Raw genomic sequence first — 25,936 nt, 5'->3', positions numbered from 1 at the left:
CACAGAGAACTACAGTATACTGTACTGAATGTAAGCTGCCACTTAATAACCAATAAAACTTATATAATCAAAATTCTTCTATACAACAAAAAGAACAGTGGCTCTATGTAATATCACACCAAAAACAACTGATATCAATATACCAAATAATTGTGAATGATTTATTTCACGCAGTGTAATAAAGGAAAAAGGAAGTCCTATTAGTGTCGAATCATTAAATTCCACATTGGTGATTTCAGATCTAATTCACTTATCTTATCCCACATCATAGTGCTTGGTGACACCATATCCCTCTAGAACCCTCACTCACCAAAATAATATGCCTCACATTCTCACGATTGAATTATCAGGCATGTTGTTAATATTCCATTCAGTCAGTCGGACTCTCCAGACCACTCCAATATGTACCAAATCCTAGATGTGATGGTTCCTTTAGTTTTTTCTTAAGCTTTCTTTCCTTTATTTTCATCTGGTGATTCTGCCAATAGGTTTGCTGTTTTTCAATAGAACAAGTTATGTGAGAAGGTCTTCAACAATGTACAATGAGCTCTGGAGGGGGAAAGCCATACAACTGCACTGCAATGGAGTAGTGTAGGGATCTTTCAGGATCTCCTTGTTTAGCAGTTCAACTGCTTTTTCACTATTGCACTGGGTGAAAAATACATTTTCATGGACTTATGTTGCACTTTCATTTTATATAAATTCACAATTATTTGGTATGTTATTTTGATGTGATATTACACTGCGTGAAAAATAAATTTTCATGGACTTTCGTTGCACTTTTATTTTTTATATAAATTAATCACAATTATTTGGTATATTGTTTTGATGTGATATTACATAGCGCTGCTGTTCTTGTTTTTATTGTATAGAAGAATTTTGGTTATATATCCTATTTATTAGTTTGTATGAATTTCAAATTCACTCAGACCCTTTACAAGAATCAATACTGACCTAAAATGTGAGAGTGGTGCACTTTCCTCGAAGCAAATCAACCCCACTGGAACCAAAAAACTTCTATGTTATTACGAAGATGAAATATTAAATCCACTCCTGCAATAGAAGCCAAAGTTCCTACAACTGAGTGTAGAGAGATAACCCCATAATGTATAATCAAAGGGAGGATAAAAATAGCTGGATGGAAGAGCTGGTCTACAAAGCTATTAACTATTTACTCCAATTTGGAACCAATCCTCCTCTGTGTAAATAAGGTTCAAAAGCCCTGCAAATGCAGAGAATAATCAAACCTTAAACAAGCCAGTCCCAAAAAGAAATAAACATTTTTTATCCGAGGAGGGTTTTGTCAGGGGTGTTTTTAAAGTGACATTGTGAAAAAAAGACCTTTACAGGCTGTAGGTGTCATTGCGGCTGACAACTTTGGCTTCTATTTATAATTTGATGACTATTTGATGTCACATGTATGCATACGTTAACGTCATCTTTGTGATGTCATAACACACCTGCATCAGTGTCACTGTCCATGCGCATCCTGATGTAATTAGTAAGCTGAGTCATTCCAACTATCTCATCTCTTCCATGAATTTCTGTTGGATCTTTAGGTTCACCACTAGGGGAAAAGAGCAGAATTAACTAACCAAAGCTTCTTCTTATGGATTAAAATGATAAAGGTCTAACATGCAATTTGTCAAAATGGTATACAAATAAGGTGTAGAATTATGCAAACATGCGAAAAATTTATAATATTATCCACTAATTTAGACTTTTATTTTCACCGCCATTTTTGATTGATTCATACGTTTAGTCTATCACTTTCTATATAATTTAATAACATTTCTATACATTGCTTAACAAAAGAATATCCCCTAATCCACTAATACAGATACATTTTCTTACTCATGAACAAAGGGCAAAAAGTAAAAATCTTCACTCGGGCCATACGTTCTTCTTGAGCCAAGTCCATCTCGAATCTATTTTCAGCAATTTTTCTTTTGGCCCAGTTCAATGTCCCATAACACCCAAAAGTGTACACTTGGCTCCATTCCTAACCCACATGTGTTAAGCTACTGGCTTACCTCTGTTCAAGAGGACATCATTTATATGTTTAGGACGCTCCTCTCCCCAATTACCTAATTGTTTTACCAACATACAACAGAGGGAAAAAACAGCTCACTGCTTATACTAGCCCACTAGAACTACCGTTTCTTTAATTTCAATTTAAAATTTTTTTCCTCATTCTTGGGGTTTATAAACTCCTTTATTGTAGGGACAAAACAAAGGGACAAGCCTTGCAATGACCAAAGTGGTAGACCCTTTTGGTTTCTCTGGTAGCCAAGTTCTTGCTTGTATCATCTTCGTTTTTCAAAGTGGCTATGCACTGGAATGTGTGTTTTTTAGCTCTGCAAAATGTCACCAATGGGGTCTCTGGCAGGACTCTGGAAGCCTTCTACCAGTTTGTAAAGTAATTAAATGCCAATACCATTGGCACGTATTTTACTAGTGAAATAGAAATGGACTCTATCAACTTCTTGGATCTGAAAATAAGCAGGGGTGAATGTACAACCATTTATAGAAAGCTGACATCTACAAATACTTTACTGCACTGGACCAGAATCATTGAAAAGAGGTATTCCGACCAGACAGTTCGTGAGGGTTAAGTGAAAATGCTAATTTTAGGTTTACGTTATGGATTAGAGTAGGGCCCTATTTAGGATATTCTTGGAATGTGGCTATCCAAAGAAAATCCAGTTAGATCCTTACAAAAAGTCAGCGATAAATTGAGATTGTATACTGAATTACAACTGAGCAATAAACACATCTAAAGTAAAAGTCAGCTAGCATGCCTGTGATTCACCGTCAGAAATATACAGATATCAAATCTAAAAATTGTCAAAAACCTATCCTGTAAAAGAAACCATATTCAAGTGGATGTATGCCATAATAATACATTTCTTAAAATCTATATAATGTAATTGTGCCACATAAAATAAACTATAAACATATGGTGAATAAATTGTGAAATATCAAGAGTGCAATCGATGTTGAGTATCTGCGTCAGTTCATTCTGGTGACCACGAACCACAACAATTGTATGTATTAATCCACCCATTAGACATTTCTCTTCAAAACACACTTGGTGCAAAAACACCCTTTCTCAAAATTAAGACACCAGACCATGCTCTTTTTTATAGTATACTCACTTATAGATTATAGTAGCTCTATAAGCGCTTGAGTGATACTGATTCAGAAGGTATCCAAGCAAGTGAAATCCACTCTTTGTTCTATGATTTCCCCCCCCACCAATGCCCTCAAAAAGAACAGAACAATATGTAATGCTTTCTGTATAAAATGTATATTACTCCCATAAAAGCAATGGATAGAATACCGTGTAAGGAGGTAAAAGTATTCAGAGTATAAATGGAACAGCGATCAGTAGGTCCTCTGTGACAGGTTAAACCCATAGGCTTATGTGCAAGTATACTCTCCTTCGGAAAGCCAAGCGGCAGCTCAGGAAGACCGTGACAACGTCACAGGGGTTTGGCTGCACCCTTACGTGTTGTGTCCTAGGAGGACACCCTGTGCCATCACTCTAACGGGTTGTCATGGAAATTAAACACATCGAGTGCTTTATTCAACCACTCTACTTCCCATTTGTTACTGGCTGTTATCTTCATTGCTCCCTCTTATTGGAATCTGTATTTGGATCTGTAGAGGGAGTCGCAGAATAAAAATTTGATTGCCTGCTAAAGCAGGCAATTAAATTTTGTATTCTGCGACTCCCTCTACATGAACATTCCAATGGCCTGGATATCTAATGTATGGTAGCATCTGCTGAATCGATATCACTCAAGTGCTTACAGACCTCCTATAATCTAGAGGTCTAGATTTATGTGAGCATATAAAGAAAAGGGAGCACAGTCTGGTGGTGGTTTAATTTGGAGAAGGGGTGTGCACCAAGCATGCTTTCAGAAGATTCAGTATTGGAGAACCATAATAAATGTTCCGATGAGGATATAGTATGCTTTTATAGGCATCTTTTCATGGCAATTTGAAATATCTTGAGGAAATTTTTGTCATACCTTTTGGAGAATAAGGACTTGAAACCAGTCCTGCCAAATACCCCAGCAGTGACATTTCGCAGAGCCAAAAATTTGAGACATACTAGTGTATAGCCACTTTGATAAAGGAATAAAGAAGACATAGCTAAGGACATGGCTACCAGAGAAACCGAAAGAGTCTTTCCACTGTGGTCATTGCAAGGCTTGTCTACAATAAGTGAGTTTATAAACCCATAGAATGAGGATAAAATTGAAATTAGAATATTTTATAATGGTAGTTCCAGTGGGCTGGTATACACGGTGAACTATTCTATTCTACATTGATAGCACAATCAGGCAATTGAGGAGATAAGTTCTTGAACATATAAATGATTTCCACTTGAAAAGATAAACTAGAGGAGTGCGCATGCGCGGCCGGCGGGACGGACATGTCCCGATGAGGCTCCGTCTCCCCGTCGGGTGACAGCGCCGAGGAGCAGCGGGTCCCGGCCCGCAATACAGCCTGGGGGGATCCGATCCCCGAGGCAACCCTCCCAGGGTCTGATCCACCCTGGTCTACGGCGGATCCCCTGCAGCAGGTCGGAGAAATCCGACAGGGGACTCTGTCCCCATTGTGAGCCGTGCACAGGCCTGCCCACCGCTGTCTACATAGCACCGAGGCTGAGGAGAGAGAGCAGGGGGGCTGAGATCAGCATAACAGCCCCCCCCCCCGACAAGCAGCAAAATGGTTAAGGGGGCACCCCGGCACCAAATCCCCCCTTCAACCAAAACAATCAAAGAGGCCCTGGCAAAGGCCTCCACAAAGATGGCCACAGCCCCAGCTCGTGGAAGCAAGTAGGCGGCAGGGGCATATGCAGCCCAGCAGGATCCGCAGCCCAGCCATCCCTGCACGTCTGAGGGTGAGTCTGACACTGAAACAGATGTCCCTGCACAAGCCCTGACGCCTGACCTTACACCCCCTGACCTATTGTCACGCTTTGAAAAAATGCTACACAAAGCTTTGAAGCAAACCTCGGACCGCATCACTGCCACGCTATCTAGGGAAATCCGTGAACTAGAACGCACTGTGGACCTAGAACAGAGAGTAGACGGTCTTGACGCCTCGCTTCAGACACATACGGATGACCTTTATCTCCTGCGTGACGAAAACGCAACATTATTAACACGACTGGAGGACTTTGAAAACTGAGCACGGTGCTCAAACCTACGTATCCATGGCCTTCCGGAAATGATCGTCGATGTCCAATCAACGGTAACAGCTCTGTTCCAAGAGCTTGCCCCAGCTATCCCAATCGAAAGATTAGAATTGGATAGAGTTCACAGGGCGTTAGCATCACGACGCATGGACAGTCCACCACGCGACATTATAGCCAAGCTCCACTTTTTCCGTACCAAGGAGCAACTCCTACTAGCTGCCCGTAACGCAGAATCTCTAGAGTTCCAGGGTCATACCTACCAATTATTCCAAGGTCTATGCCCCACAACTATCTCCAAGCGCAGGGCTATGAAACCTCACCTACAAGTACTTCAACAACACGCTATACCATATAGGTGGAGCTTCCCCTTTGCAGTGCGATTCCAATACCAGACCCGAGATTATACCTGCAAGACTCCAGAGGACCTTTTAGACACCTTGCGGATCCTACAACTACATCCCCCAGCGACGCCTTCAGAAAACGCCAAGCGGAGGTCCACATCCTGCTTGCCGCGGAAGTCCTTCCCCGCGCGTACAACTGAAGGTCAACTCAGCCTCCACAAAAGAGGGCGTTTTTCGTCTCCGGCCTATCTTCGCAAGATACCATGGACTGAACTATGTCCCAGGCTTATCTTTTTTTTTCCTTTTTTTTGCCACACACACCAAACGGTGTACTATTTTGACTATCATCGCGGTTAACACCATTGATATCCTTTCTCCCTCTACCTGTTAAATTTTGGTTGTCCCGCAACCTGGGGATTGTTCTGCACCCCCCCCTCCTTGGCTCCATTTTAGTTTATATTTGTGAGCCTAGGCTTTGGTAGCATGCGATGCCACACCCCTACACCCAAGATGTCTCACTAGTACTGCTAGTGCCTTCTGAGTCTGGGACACCCCGATTTTCTCGGATGTTTTTTTTTTTTTTTTTTTTTATATACCTGTTTATTCTACCGGGACCTCGCCACCATTTATTAATCACATTGCTGTCATCCTCACGGTCCGCGTATCTGCACACTCCACCCTAGCCCCTGTGTTATTGGTTATTTAATAACACTTGGGCTACTATTGCTCCCTAGCCCACCCTGATCCAGGGTGTCCTTGGGAACCCACCTTTTTAGGCCTTAAATGACCTTCTACACCCCTTCTTTCATGTTACCTCTCTCATACCGTACCCCTCCTCTCTCCCCCCAACATGACTCCATGACTTTGCGCAACATACTCCGCAACGTTCTCATCCCCCGCAGTAATCGTCAGGCTCCATCCCGGGCAGTAGTGCCATGCTATCCAAACCACTATGCACTTTCCCCATGGGCTCGTTAAATATCCTTACCCTGAATGTACAGGGACTTAATATTCCACAGAAACGTAATAAGGCTTTCCGAACCTTTGCTACACTTAAAGCTCACGTGGTCTGTCTACAGGAAACACACTTCACTCCCAAATCCACCCCTAAGTTTTTTGGCCCTCGATATCCTCAGGTCTATACAGCCTCTGCCACCACCAAACGCAGGGGGGTACTGATTGCCTTCCATCGCACAACACCTTTCACGCTATGCACCGAAATCAAAGACCCAGAGGGTCGTTACCTCCTGTTAGTAGGGCAACTTCTAGACGTAGATGTCACCATTGTTGCATACTATGCCCCAAACCAAGACCCTTTACCATTCCTTTCCCGCATACTCTCGGTTATAGACCACCATAAGCGCGGAACTTTAATTGTTAGCGGAGACTCTAACAGTGTAATATATCCCTTTCTCAATAAATCTCCTCAACCATCCCCTGTCCCTGCCTCTAAACAAACCTTCCAAGCCATACTACAACGTTATTCTTTGATAGATACATGGCGGGAACTCAACCCGGCCAAACGCCAATACACATTTTATTCTCATCCCCACCAGTCATTCTCCAGGATAGATCATATTTTCATTACCACCGCCTCTTCCCCCTGACTCCTGACTTCTGAAATAATTCCAATCCCTTGGTCTGACCATTGCGCCGTATTCACCCCATCCCCCGCTGAATCCTCTTGGATCATTAACGATAACCTGCTTGCAAATCCAGCTCACTGTCTAGAAATCGAAGCAGCCCTTAAAGACTATTTTTCTCTTAACCAATCGTCTGATATTTCCCCTCTCCTGTTATGGGAAGCGCATACACCGGTATTGTGAGGGTTTTGCATTAGCAAAGCATCCTTCTTAAATAAAACCAAAAGACAACAATGTCTTTCACTGGAGCAAACCTATGATTGTTCCCATCAAGCCTTTCAGGCGGCTCCTACGCCTACCAACCGTGAGGCCCTGGAGCGATCTAGATTGGCTCTAGATCTCTTTCTCACAGATCAAGCGGAACTCTCACTCCGTAGATCTAGGCACAAATATTATACTAGGGCAAATAAACCCAATACATTCCTGGCCCTCTCACTTCGCAGGCTCAACCAGCTCACTAGACCTATCTGGATACGCACCTCTTCTGGCAACCTCACTTGTAACCCAGAACACATTCTACAGACTTTCCATAAACATCTGTCACAGCTTTATTCTTCTTCCACACCTTTTGACCCCACACAAGCTGATACCCTTCTAACTTCCATTTCTTTCCCGAAACTCTGAGTGCCAATTAGCGACACTTGAGCGACCCATCTCCCCAGCCGAAACCTTAGATGCTATTAAAAGTCTAAAACTACGTAAATGCGCAGGACCAGATGGCTTCTCAGCCACTTACTATAAAAAATTTGCTAATCTCCTCACACCTATCCTCACTAATGCTTTTAACACTTTACTATCTGGCCAAACCTTCAACCATGAAACAGTGCAAGCGAACATTTCAATGATCCCAAAGCCGAATTCTGATGACACGCAGTGGTCCAATTATAGGCCAATCTCTCTCCTTAACATTGATATCAAACTGTTAGCAAAAATCCTCTCTTCATGTCTTAACCTGTGTATTGGTTCTCTAATTCATAACGACCAAGTGGGCTTTATTCCAACTAGACAAGCGGGAGATAACATCAGACGTGCATCTCTTTTGGCAAATTTAGCCAGGTCTCGCAATATTCCCGCCTGTTTCCTGTCCTTAGATATACGGAAAGCATTCGATACAGTCTCATGGCCGTACCTCAACTATATTTTGCACCGTTGGGGCTTTGGGCCACACTTTTTAACCTGGATCTTCTCTCTCTATCGAGAGCCCTCGGCCAGAATTAGGTATCTGGGGCACAGGTCAGCTCAGTTTCCGATCTCTAGAGGCACGAGACAGGGCTGTCCTCTGTCCCCCTTGCTCTTTGCCTTGGCTATAGAGCCTCTGGCCCTCTTAATCAGAGCTAACCCGGATGTCGGGGGACTTGAGATAGGGGGCACACATCATAAGTTATGTCTCTTTGCGGATGACGTCTTGCTCTTTCTCACATCTCCATTGACTTTCTCTCCTCACTCTTTGGTCTAATAATAAACCCCAATAAATCAACAGTACTCAACATTTCTCTCCCCCCTATAGAGCTGACGCATCTGAAGCAGATTTTACCATTCCCTTGGTCACAGTGTCATATCCCCTTCTTAGGAATCAAACTGACGCCTAAGTTATCAGACCTTTACGCAGCTAACTATCTTCCGATGCTAAACCATCTTTCTGCTCTTCTGACCAAATGGTCTTCCCTTCCCCTTGCATGGCTAGGCAGAATAGCAGTTATCAAGGTGTCAATCCTTCCAAAAATTCTATATCTGTTTAGAGTCCTCCCAGACCCAGTCCCCCCTCACTACCTCCGCACACTGCAGCGTCGCATCTTTTCCTATGTATGGGGCAATACTCGTCCTCGTATACCTCGCTCCACCTTATATCGCCCTAAGCTCAATGGAGGTCTAGGCTTACCCAACATCAGCAAATACGATCAAGCAGCGCATTTAGCCCAGTTACCTAAATATCATGCAACCTTTGAAATCCCTCAATGGGTTGCCCTTGAATCGATAGAATGTGACCCCTTATCTACAGCTAATTTACTCTGGTTGAGGCCACTAGACCGCCATTCTATAACCAACCCCATCACTTCTCACTTTTTATCCTTATGGGACAAACTGAAAACCCGTTATCTCCTCCAATCACTACATAATCCTATGCTCTCGTTTCTCCGAAACCCAGCTTTTCCCCCAGCCTGGCAGACACCCCTTTTATTCAAAGCCTGGTCCTCTGCTAATTTGCTCTGTACACATCATTTCCTACAGAGGAATAAGTTTAAATCCTTTGCCTTGCTGCGGGAAACACATAGCCTCCCAGCTTCCGAGATATTTAGATACTTACAGCTACAACACTTCTACGCCCCCTACCAATCGACCAGATGCCATGTCTCTCTTTGAACGAGCGTGTTGCAAAGACCCTCATAGACGTGGGCTTATCTCCTGCTTATACTCACTCTTCAGTACTTCGATTACCACGTCCCCCCCTCTGTATACCCATAGGTGGGAAGTGGATTTAGGTAAGAGATTCGACCCATCTGATTGGGACCACATTTGGGCCAACACAAAATCATCTTCGCAGAACATTGTAGCATTGGAAACGAATTATAAAGTTTTAACCCGCTGGTACTTGGTCCCAGCGAGAATCGCAAAATTTACCCCTAATTACTCGCCCAACTGTTTTAGAGGCTGTACGGACCCAGGAACACACTACCATATGTGGTGGAACTGCCCAGTAGCCCGAATCTTTTGGGATGAAATTTTCACCATGAGATCTACACTTAGCACTATCACTCTACGACCCGACCCAACAACAGCCCTACTCAATCAATGCCCCCCTGGCATCTCCAATTCGCAATTCACGCTCCTTATGCAAGTTACGACGGCAGCTAAGCAGGTTATAGCGAAATCCTGGAAATCCCCCCACCCTAAGGATCGCGGCCGTCAAAACCAGAATAACACAAGCCATGATACATGCAAAGGTGGAATCCACAATTCTTGACACGATCCCTAAATTCTTGCGCATATGGAGCCCCTGGGTAGAGCGTTTCCTCCCGCCTAACTTTGACGAATCACTCCTTCTCCCTTGATTTTTGTACTGTGCACCAAGGGTATTGTCAATAGCCCTTCGTACGCAGCACGTAGGGGCTGTTGTAAACTTGATGAATGCTCATGGAGTCATCGTTGTTGTTCCTCTTCCCCTTCCCCCCCTTCCACCCCTGTCTGACCCCCCTCCAAACTTCCCCTTATTTCTTTAACGCCCTTGCGAGACACTACTCTGATTGGCTGAAACAATAACGTCATTTGTTATCAATTCTTAACTACCTGTTTCCGTCAGAAATGTATAGACATTTGTACTGTGACCTTCATTCATTTTTTATGTCCTACTGCCACTTCAATGTCCAGTGTACATTAGTAATGTCTCCTTGTTTGTGTCATTCTGGTTTATTGTTAATAAAATTGTTTGAACAAGAAAAGAGATAAACTAGTAGCTAAACACATATGGGATAATAAGCATGGAGCCAAAACTGTTTAAAATGTGGGTGTTATGGGATGTCAAATTGGGCCAAAGTATATGAGATCTCCATAAGAACAAAAGGCTAAAAGCAGAATTGAAATGGATCTTTAGACTTGGCTCCAGAACAATACAGGACCTGAATGAACAGTTTTCCTTTTTGCTCTTTGTTCGTGAAAAAAAAAATTACCTGTATCAGTGGATATTTTTTTATTAAGCATGCAGCAAGGAGTAGAAATTGTACTAAATTATATAAAGAGTGAGAGACTCAACGTATGAACCAACAAAAAATGGCAATGAAGATAAGGCCAAACTGGTGGAAAATTTTAGAATTGTGTAGAACATGATCATTTTAACCCGTAAAATGTTTTGCTTAGTAGTAAATTGTGCTCTTTTCCCTAGTGGTGAACATAAAGATACAAGAGAAATTCATGGATTATGTAGATATGAGATGGTTGGAATGATGTCAGCAGGGATTCTGAACCTTGAAAATGTATTTAGAAATAAAGGCGGATTGGTTCTGAATTGGAGGAGAGAGTTGGTAGCATGAAATCTTAGTGGACCTAGCTCCTTCCATTGAGCTATTTTTATCCTCCTCTTGCCTTAACTTTATAGGATTATCTCTCTGCGCTTAGCTGTAGGAAATGTGTTTTTAATTACTGCATTTGATTTGACATTTTATTTTATCTTAGTTATAATAAAAGTTTAGTTTTATGTTCCAGTGGGGTTGATGTGCTGTAAGGAAAGCACATCACTCTTGTGTTTTAAGACAATCAGGTTATCATGAAAATATTTCTGTATACTAACTAGATTTGGGAAACTATATGATATTTTGTCATGGTATGTTCATTGTTCATTTTAGATCTGCATAAACAAGGGAATTCAAAAGGCGTGTTTACAAAAGTGCCGAAGTACCCATGGGTAACAGATTCATGTACCTGTTTTAAACTGCTGTTAATCAAATGGAGAGTGGAAAAGATGGAGAGCTGTTGTCCAAGCTTCCCCATCAAGCTTTGGTCACTGTCAACGACACTGGTTGCCAGCTGTGAAGCCACTGCATCCTTAACCATCAGTGACACAGCGTACATACAGGCACTGTTTCTCTTTAGGTCAACTTAAAGACGTCCTTAACCACTTCCCGTCCGGCCGTTGTATATAAACGGCCGGACGGTGGCAGTGCAGGCCTCCCCGCACCCTGCTTGTGCGCACTCCCTGGAAGCGCGCAGCACCGCAATCCGGTGCTCGCTGTGTCCTTCGGACACAGTGGAACACTGATTGTCGTACGGGACCTCTGTGTGAGGTCCTGATCATGTGATCACTGATTGGCCAATCAGTGATCACATGCAGAGTAGTAAGCAAGATGTCACTTCTGACATCATTGCTTACTACATGTGAAATCTGTGAATGATCACAGAAGTCACATGGTACAAGGCTATTCACAACAGCCTTGTACCATGTGACAAGCTGTGACCAATAACAGCTCTCACAGTTCTCAATGGCTGCAAGAATACAGCCAGAGAGAAGGAGAAATGATTGCTTTTACAGCCTTTATGGGTGTAAAAGCAATCCGTGTAAAAAAAAAAAAAAAAAAAAATCTTCATCACCTCCCACAAGTAGTACAGTGTCACCATGGTCTCTGTCTCACTTTTCAGCTATGAGAGGAAACTGAGTGTTTCCTACCAGTGCTTAGCAGTGCTCGGTGTGTACAAAAAATAAATGAATTCACAGTAATTAGAGCAGTGCAGTTTCACTATGGTGATACTGTACTGCAGTGGCTAGTGATCAGGGGCGCTGGCTGTTCTGATGACACTGTATTCCAGTGCAGTCAGCCAGTATCCCTGATATTTAGCTACAACAGTACAGTATCACCACACCATTCAACCAGTTGCAGTATCCTTGATCACTGCCAAATCAGTACTCTATATGTCATCTATATCATACAAAAACACTAGACCCTCATTTGTAGGACTTTAAGGGCAACCAAAAGAAAAAAAATGAATAGTGTTAGAGAAAACTTTTTACAATCTTTGTTAGTGCAAAAAGAATAAAAGCATTCTTAAGAGCAATGCGTATCGTTTACAGACGTTCTATATATACATAAACCACATGACAATAGAAATCAAAATACAGTACTTCAACATCTATTTATCAGTGATTCAAAAGTGTTGTGACGGGAACATCCAACGCGTTTCCAAATACAATTTAATTTTTCTTCCCCAGGGGTGTATATCATGTAGGAACATAACCCAAGAGCAGGCATTGTTAAAATAATTATAAAATCCAGTGAGCTTTCACTTAATCATTAATCACCACCCAGGGATTACCAGAACAGGGCTGTGAGCCACTGGCGCCACCAGGACACCTATTGGTGAACAGAGATGGTAGAGGTGGGGGAATGATATTAAGTTAAATGCAGGACCATAGGAGATATCTGGGTTGGTATGTTATTATTTACATATGGATTCCACCTTGGGAGCCAGTGATTGTCCGTGGCTTGCAGGGATTGGAAACCTTTATCCTGCCTTTTAACATAACTTAATTCCCCCTCCATCTGTGTACACCAATATGTGTCTGGGTGACCCCAATGGCCTACAGGTTCATGGCCCTGTTCTGGTAACCCCTGGGTGGTCATTGAGGATAAATGCCAATGCATTGGATTTTAAAAATTGGATTCTTTTTCTACATACTTACCTGTAAAATCCTTTCTGGGAGTAAATCACTGGACACAGAGCAGGCTATTCATGACCATGTGGGTTATAGGCCACCTAAAGGTGAATGGACGCTGGTGGACCAATCAAAGAAGAGGTCCTCCCCTATATAACCCCTCCTATTCAGGAAGTACCTCATTTTTTTTTTTTTTTTTTTATTAAGCAATGACATTCCAAAAAGAGGGGTGGGACCTCCTGTGTCCTGTGATGTACTCCAAGAAATGGATTTTTACTGGTAAGTATGTAGAACAAAATACAATTTTCTTTATCGTACATCACAAGACACAGAGCAGGGCTATTCATGACTATGTGGGATGTCCCAAAGCAGTAAGAAATTTGATGGGAGGGTGACACTATGATAGCCACTGTCAATAATCCCTCAGGACCTACTCGGCTCTCCGTAAAACACTGCAGCCAAAGGCAGAATCTTCTGCCTACTTCCTTGACTGATCCTTTAGTTATTTGCTGACCTTGTCCTTGCTTGCCCCCTAAACCCACTGACTACATTCCTAGGACACACCATTCCCAGCCCTGGTGACTACTGCACTCCTTAAACCACAGGAATTTTGTGTTCACCTTTCAGCTCTCCTGCACCTCCAGACCAGTAAATATGGCATTCCTGGGGCAGCCATGTACCAGTAGACTAGGCTTGCTTGGCTTATAGAAACTGGGACTGCTATAGATGACACTACACTAAGCTAAATTCCTTGACCACTTGTACAGAGGTGACTGTACACTGTTTTTGATACAACAATGGTTAATTTTTGTGATGCACAAGATACAATGTTCAATACGTAATCAGTACAAACATGACAAAAATCTCACATGTGGTATCCCCATACTTGGGAGGAGTAGCAGAATGTGTTTTGGGGAGAAAGTGTGTGTGAGAGAAATGTCTTATTAAATTGACAACTTTTTGTAATAAAAAATGTTTTTTTCTTTCCATGTTTTCCAAAAACTCGTGGGGAAAAACAAAATGGAACCTTCAAAAGACTCACCATGCCTCATTAAAAAATACCTTGAAATGTTTACTCTCCAAAATCTAAAGCACTTACCAGTTCCTTTGCAGTTCATTGAGAACTACAAGCCTTGTAGTTCATTGATTAACCGATTCCTGTGAATGAATGATGCGGCTGTGTGGGCTCGCTGTTGTTAAAATGTGACAGCGGGTGTGGGCAGAAGAACTCCCGCCTGCTGTCATGGGGTGATCGGGGGCTGAAGATGCTGGAGCATATTGCATGTTACACCCTAATTATGGGAGTAACCTGTAACATGCTTGAAAAGGTTAACTTATCTTTTAAATACAACGAAAATAAAGCTCTCCCAGTCTCAAAAAGTGTTATAAAATTAATTCTGGGTACAGTGTTGCATGACTGAGCAATTGTAAATCAAAGTATTACAGTGCTGAAAACTGAAAAAGCCAGGAAAGGAAAGAGCAAGTAAAGTGAATGCCAGGATGTGCTTTTAATAAAATGTAATTCATAAATGTTTTAACCCATAAGTAGTTTGTGAATGTTTATTTTTTTTTTCCAGACAGGCTTTGTCCCTACTTTTTGACACATATCACAATGAGGTGGAACAATTTGTTGCATCTAATGTAAGTAGATTTCTAAAATCTGTGCTTCAAGCAATGTTTGAAGTGGTATTAAAGTGGAACTATGCTACATCTGAGCTTCACAAACCAAAAACTTTATTTAATTAATTTTAAATTTTCAAAAGCAAACCATCCATGCATCCATGACGCCATCCTTTATTTTGCTGAAAAATCACTTTGCAAAGCATACCCTAGCATATCTGGCCGTGGGCATCTTGAGTAAGGGCAGATTATTTATATAGCAGTTCATATATGAAGGGCGTTCAAGTCAAACCAGGACTTTTGAGTTTATATAATAAAAGAAAAAATTTCAGGCAGTGGAAATTGTATTTATTTTTCAACATACTCCCCTGCTATATTTATACACTTATCCCAGCTTTTTACTAAAGCCTGGAAAGTTTCAGCCTAGAAAGATTTGTCATTACGCCTGACCATCCTAGGACAGCCTGCTTCACTTCGTCATCAGTGCTGAAATGCTGACCACAGAAAGATTCGACTCTTGTGCAATTTCACGACAGGTTATGCGTCGATTATCCAGGATCAGGTGTATCACGTGCTGAATGTTCACAGGAATGAATGTTGTGGGTTGGGAACCACTGTGGCCAGGATCCTCACTAATGGATGTATGGCCATCTTTGCAATGTTTACACCATTCAAATGTTTTACTGCAGCTGAGTGTCTTGTCACCGTACAGTCTTCTGTTACTATACGTGGTTTTTAAACCTTCGTAGAAAACTTAACCAAGATGGCAGACAACAGTGTTTAGTCAGTGCATGAAACCACGTGTTGTGATGAACGGTTTTTGGACTGGCCCACGACATCTTCGCTGCCTGTCGGTAATAGGACACACTTGCCACTTACTACAGAGTCTAGTACCGCCATGCTAGCATCCCTTTTTATATCTGTAAAATTAAAAGTCCCCGGTTTGACTTGAACGCCATTTGTAGCAATCTTCCTGGAACTCCATCTGCCCCTAGCTCAAGCATGCATGCAGGAGGGTGTGCTTATCTGAGAAAACCCCTCCTGAAAACTCCTGGGATGTATTGCTGCTTTCACCTAAGGCTGGAAACCAGGAAATTACTGAAGAAATGGAAACAAGTTTAAACAAGTAAATATGGTATACTTTCCTATCAATTTACTAATCCTAGCAGCATAAGGCTTAAAAATAGTCATTTGAGATTGATTGAAAGAGTGAAGTTCTGCTTTGAGTTTTAACACCCCCCCCTCTCCCCCAACCTTTTTTTTAAATCCTAAGATTAAGATGAGGTCCAGAGTAACATACAAAGAATTATCTTATTCCTTCAGACTGCTTCCCCGCATCCCTGTTTGTGAGCGCCTCCATTAGCTAGCTGGCTGCTAAAGAAACACCCTTGCATGTGTGCCCCCTGCCAGGATCTGAGCCAAGCTGTGTGTGTGTCCGTAGACACACCACCCGGCAAGCCACGCTGGCAGTGGTAAGCATGAAAAAGTGACGACAGGGAGGCTCACAAATGTACTGGAGCATTTTTCACCCTAATGCTGAGAATGCATTAAGGTTAAAAAAAAAAAAAAGCCTAGCATTTAGAGATACTTTAATAAGTAATTGGTAAGCAGAGAAAAATGAGAGCCATGGTCAAGTTTTTTTCTGTTAAGCAAGATAAATACTGTACAAAATAATCCCTTGTACTCCATACAGCAATAGATCACGTCTTTAGTGGGTGCCAAGGTTAAGTAATAGATAGCACCGTCATAACAAAATACCAAATAATATAATGCACCTAGCACACCACATAATCAAAGATGAAGATGAGATATTTTTGTTACTCCATAAGAAGCAACATTTCAAGGCCACCGAAGACCTCTACTCTAGGCAGCAGTACTTATGGTGTTCATGGGATAGCCTATTATATGGCCTGTTAGGAAGATTTCTCAGAAAAAGAAGTGATCATACAGACAAAAACGCATTATTTTAGTTGTACAGTACAGGACACAGACTTCATATTTGTAAATCCTGAGTTACAGTGGTCTGAAAAAGTATTCATACGCCTTGAAATTTTCCACATTTTGTCATGTTACAACCAAAAACGTAAATGTATTTTATGTGGTTTTTAAGTGATCGACCAATGCAAAGTGGCACATGATTGTGAAGTGGAAGGAAAATGGTAAATGGTTTTTAAAGTTTTTACAAATAAATGTCTGAAAAATGTAGTGTGCATTTGTATTCAGCCTCCCTGAGTCAATACTTTGTAGAACCACCTTTTACTGCAGTTACAGCTCCAAGTCTTTTGGGGTATGTCTCTACCAGCTTTGCACATCTAGAGACATTTTTGCCCATTCTTCTTTGCAAAATAACTGTCAGATTGGATGGAGAGTGTCTGTGAACTGCAAATTTTCAAATCTGGTCACAGATTCTCAATTTGATTTAGGTCTGTACTTATACTGGGCCATTCTAACACATGAATATGGTTTGATCGAAACCATTCCATTGTAGCTCTGGCTGTATGTTTAAGGTCTTTGTCTTGCTGAAATGTGAACCTCTGCCCCAGTCTCAAGTCTTTTGCAGACTCTGACAGGCGTAAGATTGCCCTGTATTTGTCTCCTTCCATCTTCCCATCAACTCTGAGCAGCTTCCCTGCCCTTGCTGAAGAAAAGTATCCCCACAACATGTTGCTGTCGCCACCATGTTTCACGGTGCGGATGGTGTTTTCAGGGTGATGTGCCGTGTTCATTTTCTGCCACACATAGCGTCTTTTGCTTTTAGGCCAAAAAGTTACATTTTGGTTTCATCTGTCCAGAGCACCTTCTTCCAGTTGTTTGCCCCCCCCCCCCTTATAGCTTCTCGCAAACTGAAAACTGTACTTCTTTTGGCTTTCTTTCAACAATGGCTTTCTACTTGCCACTGTTCCATAAAGCCCAGATTTGTTGTCCTGTGAACAGATTCTCTGCAGCTCCTGCAGAGTTACCATGGGCCTCGTGTCTACTTCTCTAAATATTGCTCTCCATGTCCAGCCTGTCCGTTTAGGTGGGCGGTCATGTCTTGGTAGATTTGCAGTTGTGCCATACTCTTTCCATTTTCAGATGATGGACTGAACAGTGCTTCATGAGATGTTCAAAGCTTGGGATATTTGTTTATAACCTAACCCTGCTTTAAACTTCTCCACAACTTTATCCCTGACCTGTCTGGTGTGTTCCTTGGTTTCCATGATGTTGGCTGTTCACTAATGTTCTCTAACAAACCTCTGAGGGCTTCACAGAACAGCTGTATTTATACTGAGATTAAATTACACACAGGTGGACTCTAGTTACTAATTAGGAGACTTCAGAAGGCAATTGGTTCCACTAGATTTTAGTTAGGGGTATCAGAGTAAATAAATTTATATTTTTGGTTGTAATATGACAAAATGTAGAAAATGTCTGGTCACTGTGCGGCTGCTCTCTAACGCAGCGTTTCATCCCACTGACTCTCTAAGGTCTGGTTGAGCTGGTCAAGTAGCAGACCTAATGCTTCCTGGGGTGAGCAATCTTTTTCAAGCACATCTATTAGCCCAGTAGTATAGTGACAAAACTGATGTGTGTGTGTGTGTTGGTGCTACGTACAGGCTATATACAGGTGCTGTATGTGCAGTTTAAAATTTAAACAATTCAAAAACAAAATCCTAGCCATGTCCCGGAACTAACTATACAAATGGCAATCTTAAATCAATGTGGACCAGCAAGAATGTACTCAGTAGAAGGCAGCTACGTTTCACATCTTAGCACCTGGTCTGTGTTTTTTACCATAAATGAACAACTCCGTAGAGCCAAAAACCACTAGTTCACCTATCTTTCTTCTGGGCCATCCAATTGAGGGGAGCATAGTTAGTTACCAGGTCAAAATGGCATCTTTTCAAATAATATCTTAGAGCTTCCAACTCACTTTATAGCTAAACCTTCTTTCTCAATCACTGCAAATTTCTTTTCATGTTCATAAAGCTTTCTGTTCAGGTACACTACAGGGTGTTCCTCCCCACCGTGTGCCTGAGGCGGCATCACCCCAAAATCAACATCAGATGCATCTGTCTAAACCACAAAATCCTTGGAAAAATCTGGGGTGTATACAACTAGCTGCACACAGTGAGTCTTCTTCAGGACTCTGAAAGATTCTTCCACTTTTGTGAACCATTTTTCCATAACTGAGTTTTTCTCTTTTGTAATGTTCAACGGGGATGCAAGAGTTGCAAAATTTGGGATAAATCTCCTATAGTAACCTGGTTTGCCAATGAAAGCTGTGACCTGTTTCTTGTTTGTGGAACCTGGCCATTCCTGCATGGCTTCTGTTTTGTTTAACATCGGTTTTACTATTTCCCAACCAGTAGTGTAGTCCAAGTACCTTACTACCTCTAAACCATGGGTAGGCAACCTTTTAAGAAGCAAAGATCTACCTGAAAATGAAAATGATCAAAAATCACTGGGATTTGGTGCCTGTTTTTTTTTTTTTTCAACAATATACTTTATTGCAATTTCCAAAGCAAAGATTACAACATTTACATAAAAAATTTTCTCTTTTCTGAAATCAGTATAAAAAATCAGACATTTAACATGACTGTGAGTTATAACCAGCATTGCAAAATCAAAATCTGTACCATTGCAGAGAGATTCCCTTATGAGAATAACAGTAATAATAAATATAAATAGTACAGTATAGTGAAATTGCATATGATCAACCATACGTATCCATTCCCTAATTGTGGGTATGGTAGGTGATTTCCAATGTCTGGGAACCAAAGACTTGGCTGCATTTATTAGGTGTTTGGTTAAAGTATGTTTGAGTAATCTGAGATGTGCAGCAAACAACATTCAGGAGTAAAAGTCAGTTGTTTCAGCAATACGGTGTATCAAGGTAGTCACACTTCTCCAGAAATGTGCGATTTGGGGGCAGGTTCACCAGATATGTAACAAATATCCTTTCTTTTTCTGACAACGCCAACATAGGTCAGAGCACTGTGGGAACCACAATCTCACTTTCATAGGTGTGGCATACCATTGAGTTAGAATTTAATAAGAGGTTTCCTGCAGGCGTGTGCTGATCGATCATTTGTGTGCTAAAATGCATGCTTTTTCCCATTGTGTATCAGAAAACTGGGTATGTAAGCATGATTCCCACATTGCCCGGGATCTACTGGGATCAGATGCATGAGAGAGTTGCAGCCAAGCATACATCTCCCCCTTTAAACATGAATCAAATGGCGTGGGCGTAAAAAAAAAAAACTTGTTTATGGAGATGTGTAGATACGTAGTGATAAATTGGCTGGTTTGTCTTTTTGGGCATACGGACAAATATAAGGTCACTCACCAATCTTCTATAAGGTACACAATGCATAGCAAGGAAAGGCGATCCATCTGAATTAGAGGGTATTGCTTTGGAGTCGAGTCCAGGGGGGAAAGTTTGGATTGTTAGCTAAAGGCGTAAGTGTGCCTGGCCTTTTCGAAATTGACATGTGATGCCCAATGAAACGCCGCCAGGGATGCCCCTTAAGGGGATGGGCCATAAGATCCTCCGGGCATGCAGAACGTGGGATCCAAGGCAAATATCGTAGCAGAATTTTAGAGAACGTTTCTTCTAAGTTTATCCAGTCCTTGTTAGTGCCGTGGCAATGCCAATCTATAATCCTTGTCAAATGTGCGGCACAGTAATAATATCTAAAAGTGGGGAATCCCAGTCTCTAGTTTTGGGAGCCATCAGATATGGGAGGCTAATTCTAGGTTTACTGTCTACCTAGAGTAATTTTTGAACCGTCATTGTCAGGCATTTAAAAAAACTCGAAGGAATCCTTATTGGTAAGGTCTGAAAATGATAAAGTATTCTTGGGAGACCAGTCATATTATAGCGGCGTGCCCAAACCAAGAAAAACGTTTAAGGTTCCACGAGGAGAGGTCCCTATCACTTTTTATTTACCAAGGCAAAAAATTGACTTGGTAAATATCGCTCGCGTTGGGAGTCCCATACCCATTTGAATGAGTTATTTGAGCCATTGTGAGGGAATTGGGGGGGGGGGGAAGGGTTATGTTTAGAGCTTCTGACTTTTTATAATTGATTTTTAGATTGGAGACCTATCCATACTGAGCAAATGCTTGTTGCAAGTTAGGGATGGAAGTATGTGGTTGTGTTAGAAAAAATAGAAGATCGTCAGCATAGGCTGCTATTTTGTATTCTCTATGTCCTATCTGGTACCCTGCGATCTCTTGCATTTGTTTTATAGTGCGGATAAAGGGTTCTAGGAAGATAATGAATAGCAAGGGTGACAATGGGCATCCTTGTCTTGTGCCATTTTTAATCCGCACCGGAGTAGACCAAGTCCCATTGCTTTTGATACATGCTGATTGATCTTGGTATAAGGAGGCTATCCATGCCAGCACATTAGGTTTCAGTCCTATATGCCTGCATGTAGCAAATAAATATTCCCATGCCACTCTATCAAAGGCTTTCTCCGCATCAGTGGACAGGAGAAGGCCTTCAATCCCGTTCGCATGAGCGCCATGAATCAAATTTAATACCTTGATAACATTTTCTTTGGCCTCCCTACCCGGCATGAACCTGACCTGTTCCGGACCAATGAGTGAACTCAGATAAGACTGCAGCCGGTTTGCTTGCATTTTTTCCAGGATTTTCAAGTCCACATTTAGCAATGAAATCGTCTGACAATTGGTACAGTCGGTAGGATCCTTCTCTGGTTTTGGCATGACAGATATGTGCTGCCAGAAAATGATCAAGGGAGGAGTGCGGGTCCTTTACAGAATTCAACGCCTTAAGAAGAGGGGACCGAATAAGTGAAAGAAAAGCCTTGCAATGAAGAGTGGTGATTCCGTCTGGGCCTGGACTTTTACCCTGTTTTAGAATTTTAATGACCGCGTTAACCTCCTCATCTGTGAAAGGCTCTTCAAATAATTTGGCCTCACCCAGCAATCTGGGCATCCCACTGCGTGTAATGCAATCCTCAACAATCTGAGCCCTTTCTCAATGAAGAGTAGGGGGCCTATGTGCGGGTGGAAGGTTATACAGTTTACTATAGTAGGACTGGAATTCTGAGGCAATCTGATTCGTGAAATGGGCCAGATTTCCTGTCTGTGTTTTAATCACCAAAACATTAGAAGCCATAGTGGATTCTTTCAAAGCTTTGGCTTGTAGTTTCCACGCTTTATCCCCATGTTCATAGTATATTCTCGTCTTACAAAAAAGCGTACGTTTGGCCTTCAAATCTAACAGTTGTCTGAGTTCTGCCCGAGTATTCAGTAATTCTACTGCTAGATGTGTGGCTAAGGTTTATGTGCCATTTCAGGTCTAGCAATTTTAGTAATTAGTTCATAGACTTTGTTTTCCTCTAAGTACACATTTGTGAGCTTCCTATACAGTAAGTGGTGACCGTTCTTAAGTTGCATTAAGAGAAAAATACGAATGCAATTCTTCTGTAACTTTTTGTAAGGTGACAGGGTCAGTGAGCAGTGTGGGATTCAAGGAACCTTGTTTAGTCTGTGTCTCGGGTAGTTGGACAATTGAATTGGGTGTGTGATCTGAGATAGTATGTATCCTAATATGGGCTTCTAGTAGTAGGGATAAATCCCTTTGAGAGACAAAGATGAAATCTATTCTATTTATTTATAATAATATTTATTATGGGGCAGCAAAAAAAAAAGATAAAGTCTCTGCCAGTTGGATTAACTAAACGCCATCATTCAAGAAGGGCTAGAGAGTGCATCAGCAATTTTCTGCGTTTTAGTATTTGATATTTCACACTGGATTTACTAGTGGAGGTATCTTGTAAAGGATTCAAGGGGATATTAAAATCTCCCCCAAGAGTAAACCGCCAGAAGCAACCGCTTTGAGTTTGTCTGTAATTTTTTTACAAAAGGCTATGTGGTTAGTGTTGGGGAAATATGCATTCTAGAATGTGAGTGGAAAATCCCTAAGAGTGCCCTTGAGGAACAAATAACGATCCTCAGGGTCTACTAATTGGTGAGTGGCCTCAAATCCTGCCAGCCTACTAACTAAGATGGATACTCCCTTGGTCTTTGCTAGAATGGTATGCCGTGGAAAAATAGGACGAAGTTCGGTTCGGTACATAATTTGTCCTAAAATGTATTTCCTGTAAAAAGTCAAAGGTCCAGTTTTTTGTAGTTCTCTCAAAATTTGCGTACGTTTCTACGGATTATTTTAATCTTTGAGATTGTGTGATATTAAAGTGGGCTGAGATCCTAAGGCTGAATAAGCCATAGTGCACAAAATAATCACGAGGAAGTTATCCTTACAGTATAGTCAAAATATAAAGGGAATGAGAGAAAGCGAGAGGAAAAAAAAAAAAGAGGAGGGTGAAATAGGATAAGGAAGAGGAGAAATAGAGAATAAGTAGACCCCTTGGATTCACCAAAGGGCGAGTGGGCTATAGAAGAAAATTATAATACCTGAATTGAGGTGAAAAAAGTGTGGCCACTAAAATGAAAGGATGGTAAGTATTGTTTGTGAACCACTAGTGGGGAGTCGTGGGAGGTGTTCACCTGGTCCTTACCAGAACCAAGAGATGTTGGGAGCAAAAAGAGAAGTAAACTGCAGAACACTGCATGGGAACAAGAGGAGAACCTGCAGCATATGTTAAATGTACTTCATATACCCAATTATAATAAACCATGCAATATTACCTACAACCAAGATCTCAAATCCGTTATGGCATGAGCTGAAAGTAAACAGCTATCTGTAAACACAAAAAATGAATGCTTCTGGGTGAAGTACTACCTGTCTATATCATATCAATTACCACAACACATCCGTGGGTTGCATGACCGGTTTTTCTCCATGCATTGTAGGAGCTGAGCTGATAACATTGGCAGCCATCTGACATCAAATGCCTATAATAAAATACTACAACAATCATAACCAATTGCCGTTATAGTAACACAAGTATAACCGCTGTGTGTCATGGCAGGGAGATGGAATTCAGTACACCATTCTGGTAAGTCTATAGATGGTAAATAAAGACTCTTACAGAATGCGTGTACATCCTCCGGCATCTTAAGCAGGTACACTTTCCCGTTATAAGAGGCTTGTAATGTTCACTTCAGATGGTTTAGACTTTAATGTTCTGTGAGCATGAACAAAATCAATAGGAGTATCTGAGGGTTGGTCAAGCAAGCTATTAAACACTAAATGCAGGGCTGATTTGATTTGATCTGTATCAACTGATTCAGTGATACCCCGTACTCTAATAATTTTTCGTCTCCCCCGATTATTCAGATTTTCTAGCTGTCTGTTAATGGTGATAAGATGTGCAGAGTGAGAATCTGCTGCAGATTCTAATCTCATGATGGCTTTATCCCTTTTATTGTCAGCCTGTTCCACTGCCACTATCTTGTCTGAGAGGGCTAAGAGATCAGCCCTCAGTTCTGTAATGGCAGATGAGAAAGCTCCCTTAATGTCAGCTGCAATAACCGTCATGTCAGCCAGTGTAAGGGGATGATTCGGGGCATCTATGTCTCTCACCATGTCCTCTGAAGCAGAGTGTGAGTCCTCACTGTATTCCTCCTCATGGTGGCTGGTGTCCCGCGGCTCACGTGTGGAGTCGGTTTGAACATCTCCTGTATGCTACAGGTACAGCGGTCGAGTGGCGGGATCGATTCCCAGCGGGGTACTTCACCGTGTTGCTCATGTCAGGGGAGTGGTTTTGAAGCTGGTGCACTTATGAAGCTGCAGGTCTCATGGAGCTCCCTCTCTATGTGGCCTATGGTGCCTTTTTTTTAAATTCGCTATAATTATGTAAGGGACCACCCGGCGGTACCACTAGCCGGGTGGTCACACCCGGCTAGGTCGTGGCTACTGGGTAAACCCGTCAGTGGTAGTGGTATACGCCGAGGGCTCCCACGGGGAAGAGCCTGATATGAGGAGGTCTGAAGACCCCACTGGGAGGGATGGATGGCTGAGCAGGTGCGAAGTCAGACAAGCCAAGTCGGTAACAGAGGACGGTACGGTACAAGGCAGCGGGCAGAGAATAGTCGGGTCACACGCCAGGTCAGCAACAGCAGGTCAGATCCAATAGGGGGCATTCAAGAGAGAGGTCAGGCAAAGCAAGGGTCTGGGCAGAAGAATATAACAAGGTCAGAGCACAATCCGGGTCAGCAACTTACAAATCACAGGTTCGCAGGTACAGGATACAGGGAAGACCAGAGTGATAAAGTCGTAGAGTGATAGTGCTAGATATCATGGTGAAAATTTCATCCCAAAAGACTCGGACCACTGGGCATTCCCACCACATAGGAAGTGTGTTCTTGAGTCCGTACAGCCTCTAAAACAGTTGGGCAAGTAATTAGGGGTAAATTAGGGACCAAGTACCAGCGGGTTAAAACTTTATAATTTGTTTCCAAAGCTACAATGTTCTGCGAAGATGATTTTGTGTTGGCCCAAATGTGATCCCAATCAGATGGGTCGAGTTTCTTACCTAAAACCACTTACTACTTAGGAGTATACCGAGGGGGGGACGTGGTAATCGAAGTAGTGAAGAGTGAATATAAGCAAGAGATAAGCCCATGTCTATGAGGGTCTTTGTAGCATGCTCGTTCGAAGAGAGACATGGCATCTGGCCGATTGGTTGTTGTAGTGTAGGGGGCGTAAAAGTGTTGTAGTTGCAAGTATCAAAATATCTCGGAAGCTGGGAGGCTATGCGTTTCCCGAAGCGAGGCAAAGGATTTAAACTTATTACTCTGTAGGAAATGATGCGTGCGGAGCAAATTAGCATAGGACCAGGCTTTGAACAAAATGGGTGTCTGCCAGGCCGGGGGAAAAGCTGGGTTTTCGTAGAAACGAGAGCAGGGGATAATGTAGTGATTGGAGGAGATAACGGGTTTTCAGTTTATCCCATAAGGATAAAAAGTGAGAAGTGATTGGGTTGGTTATAGAACGGCGGTCTATTGGCCTCAACCAGAGTAAGTTAGCTGTAGATAAGGGGTCACATTCTATCGATTC

The 25,936-nt window shown here is 42.1% G+C and overlaps 1 protein-coding gene across 1 annotated transcript in view; it reads left to right on the top strand.

Moving 5' to 3' along the window:
* PIK3C2B (phosphatidylinositol-4-phosphate 3-kinase catalytic subunit type 2 beta) overlaps nucleotides 1-25,936 on the top strand; it is a 343,678-nt gene that overhangs the window by 20,296 nt on the left and 297,446 nt on the right. Inside the window, exon 5 of the mRNA XM_089669402.1 lies at nucleotides 14,913-14,976. Coding sequence (XP_089525528.1) covers nucleotides 14,913-14,976 — 64 coding nt within the window. The remainder of the gene's footprint in view (nucleotides 1-14,912; nucleotides 14,977-25,936) is intronic.

Source organism: Staurois parvus, unplaced genomic scaffold (assembly GCF_062004578.1).
Source record: "Staurois parvus isolate SC_StPar_1 unplaced genomic scaffold, SC_StPar_1.0 ptg000074l, whole genome shotgun sequence".
Taxonomy (NCBI): Eukaryota; Metazoa; Chordata; class Amphibia; order Anura; family Ranidae; genus Staurois; species Staurois parvus.
Note: the sequence above shows the minus strand (reverse complement) of the source record. Positions and strands in the feature narration are given on the sequence as shown.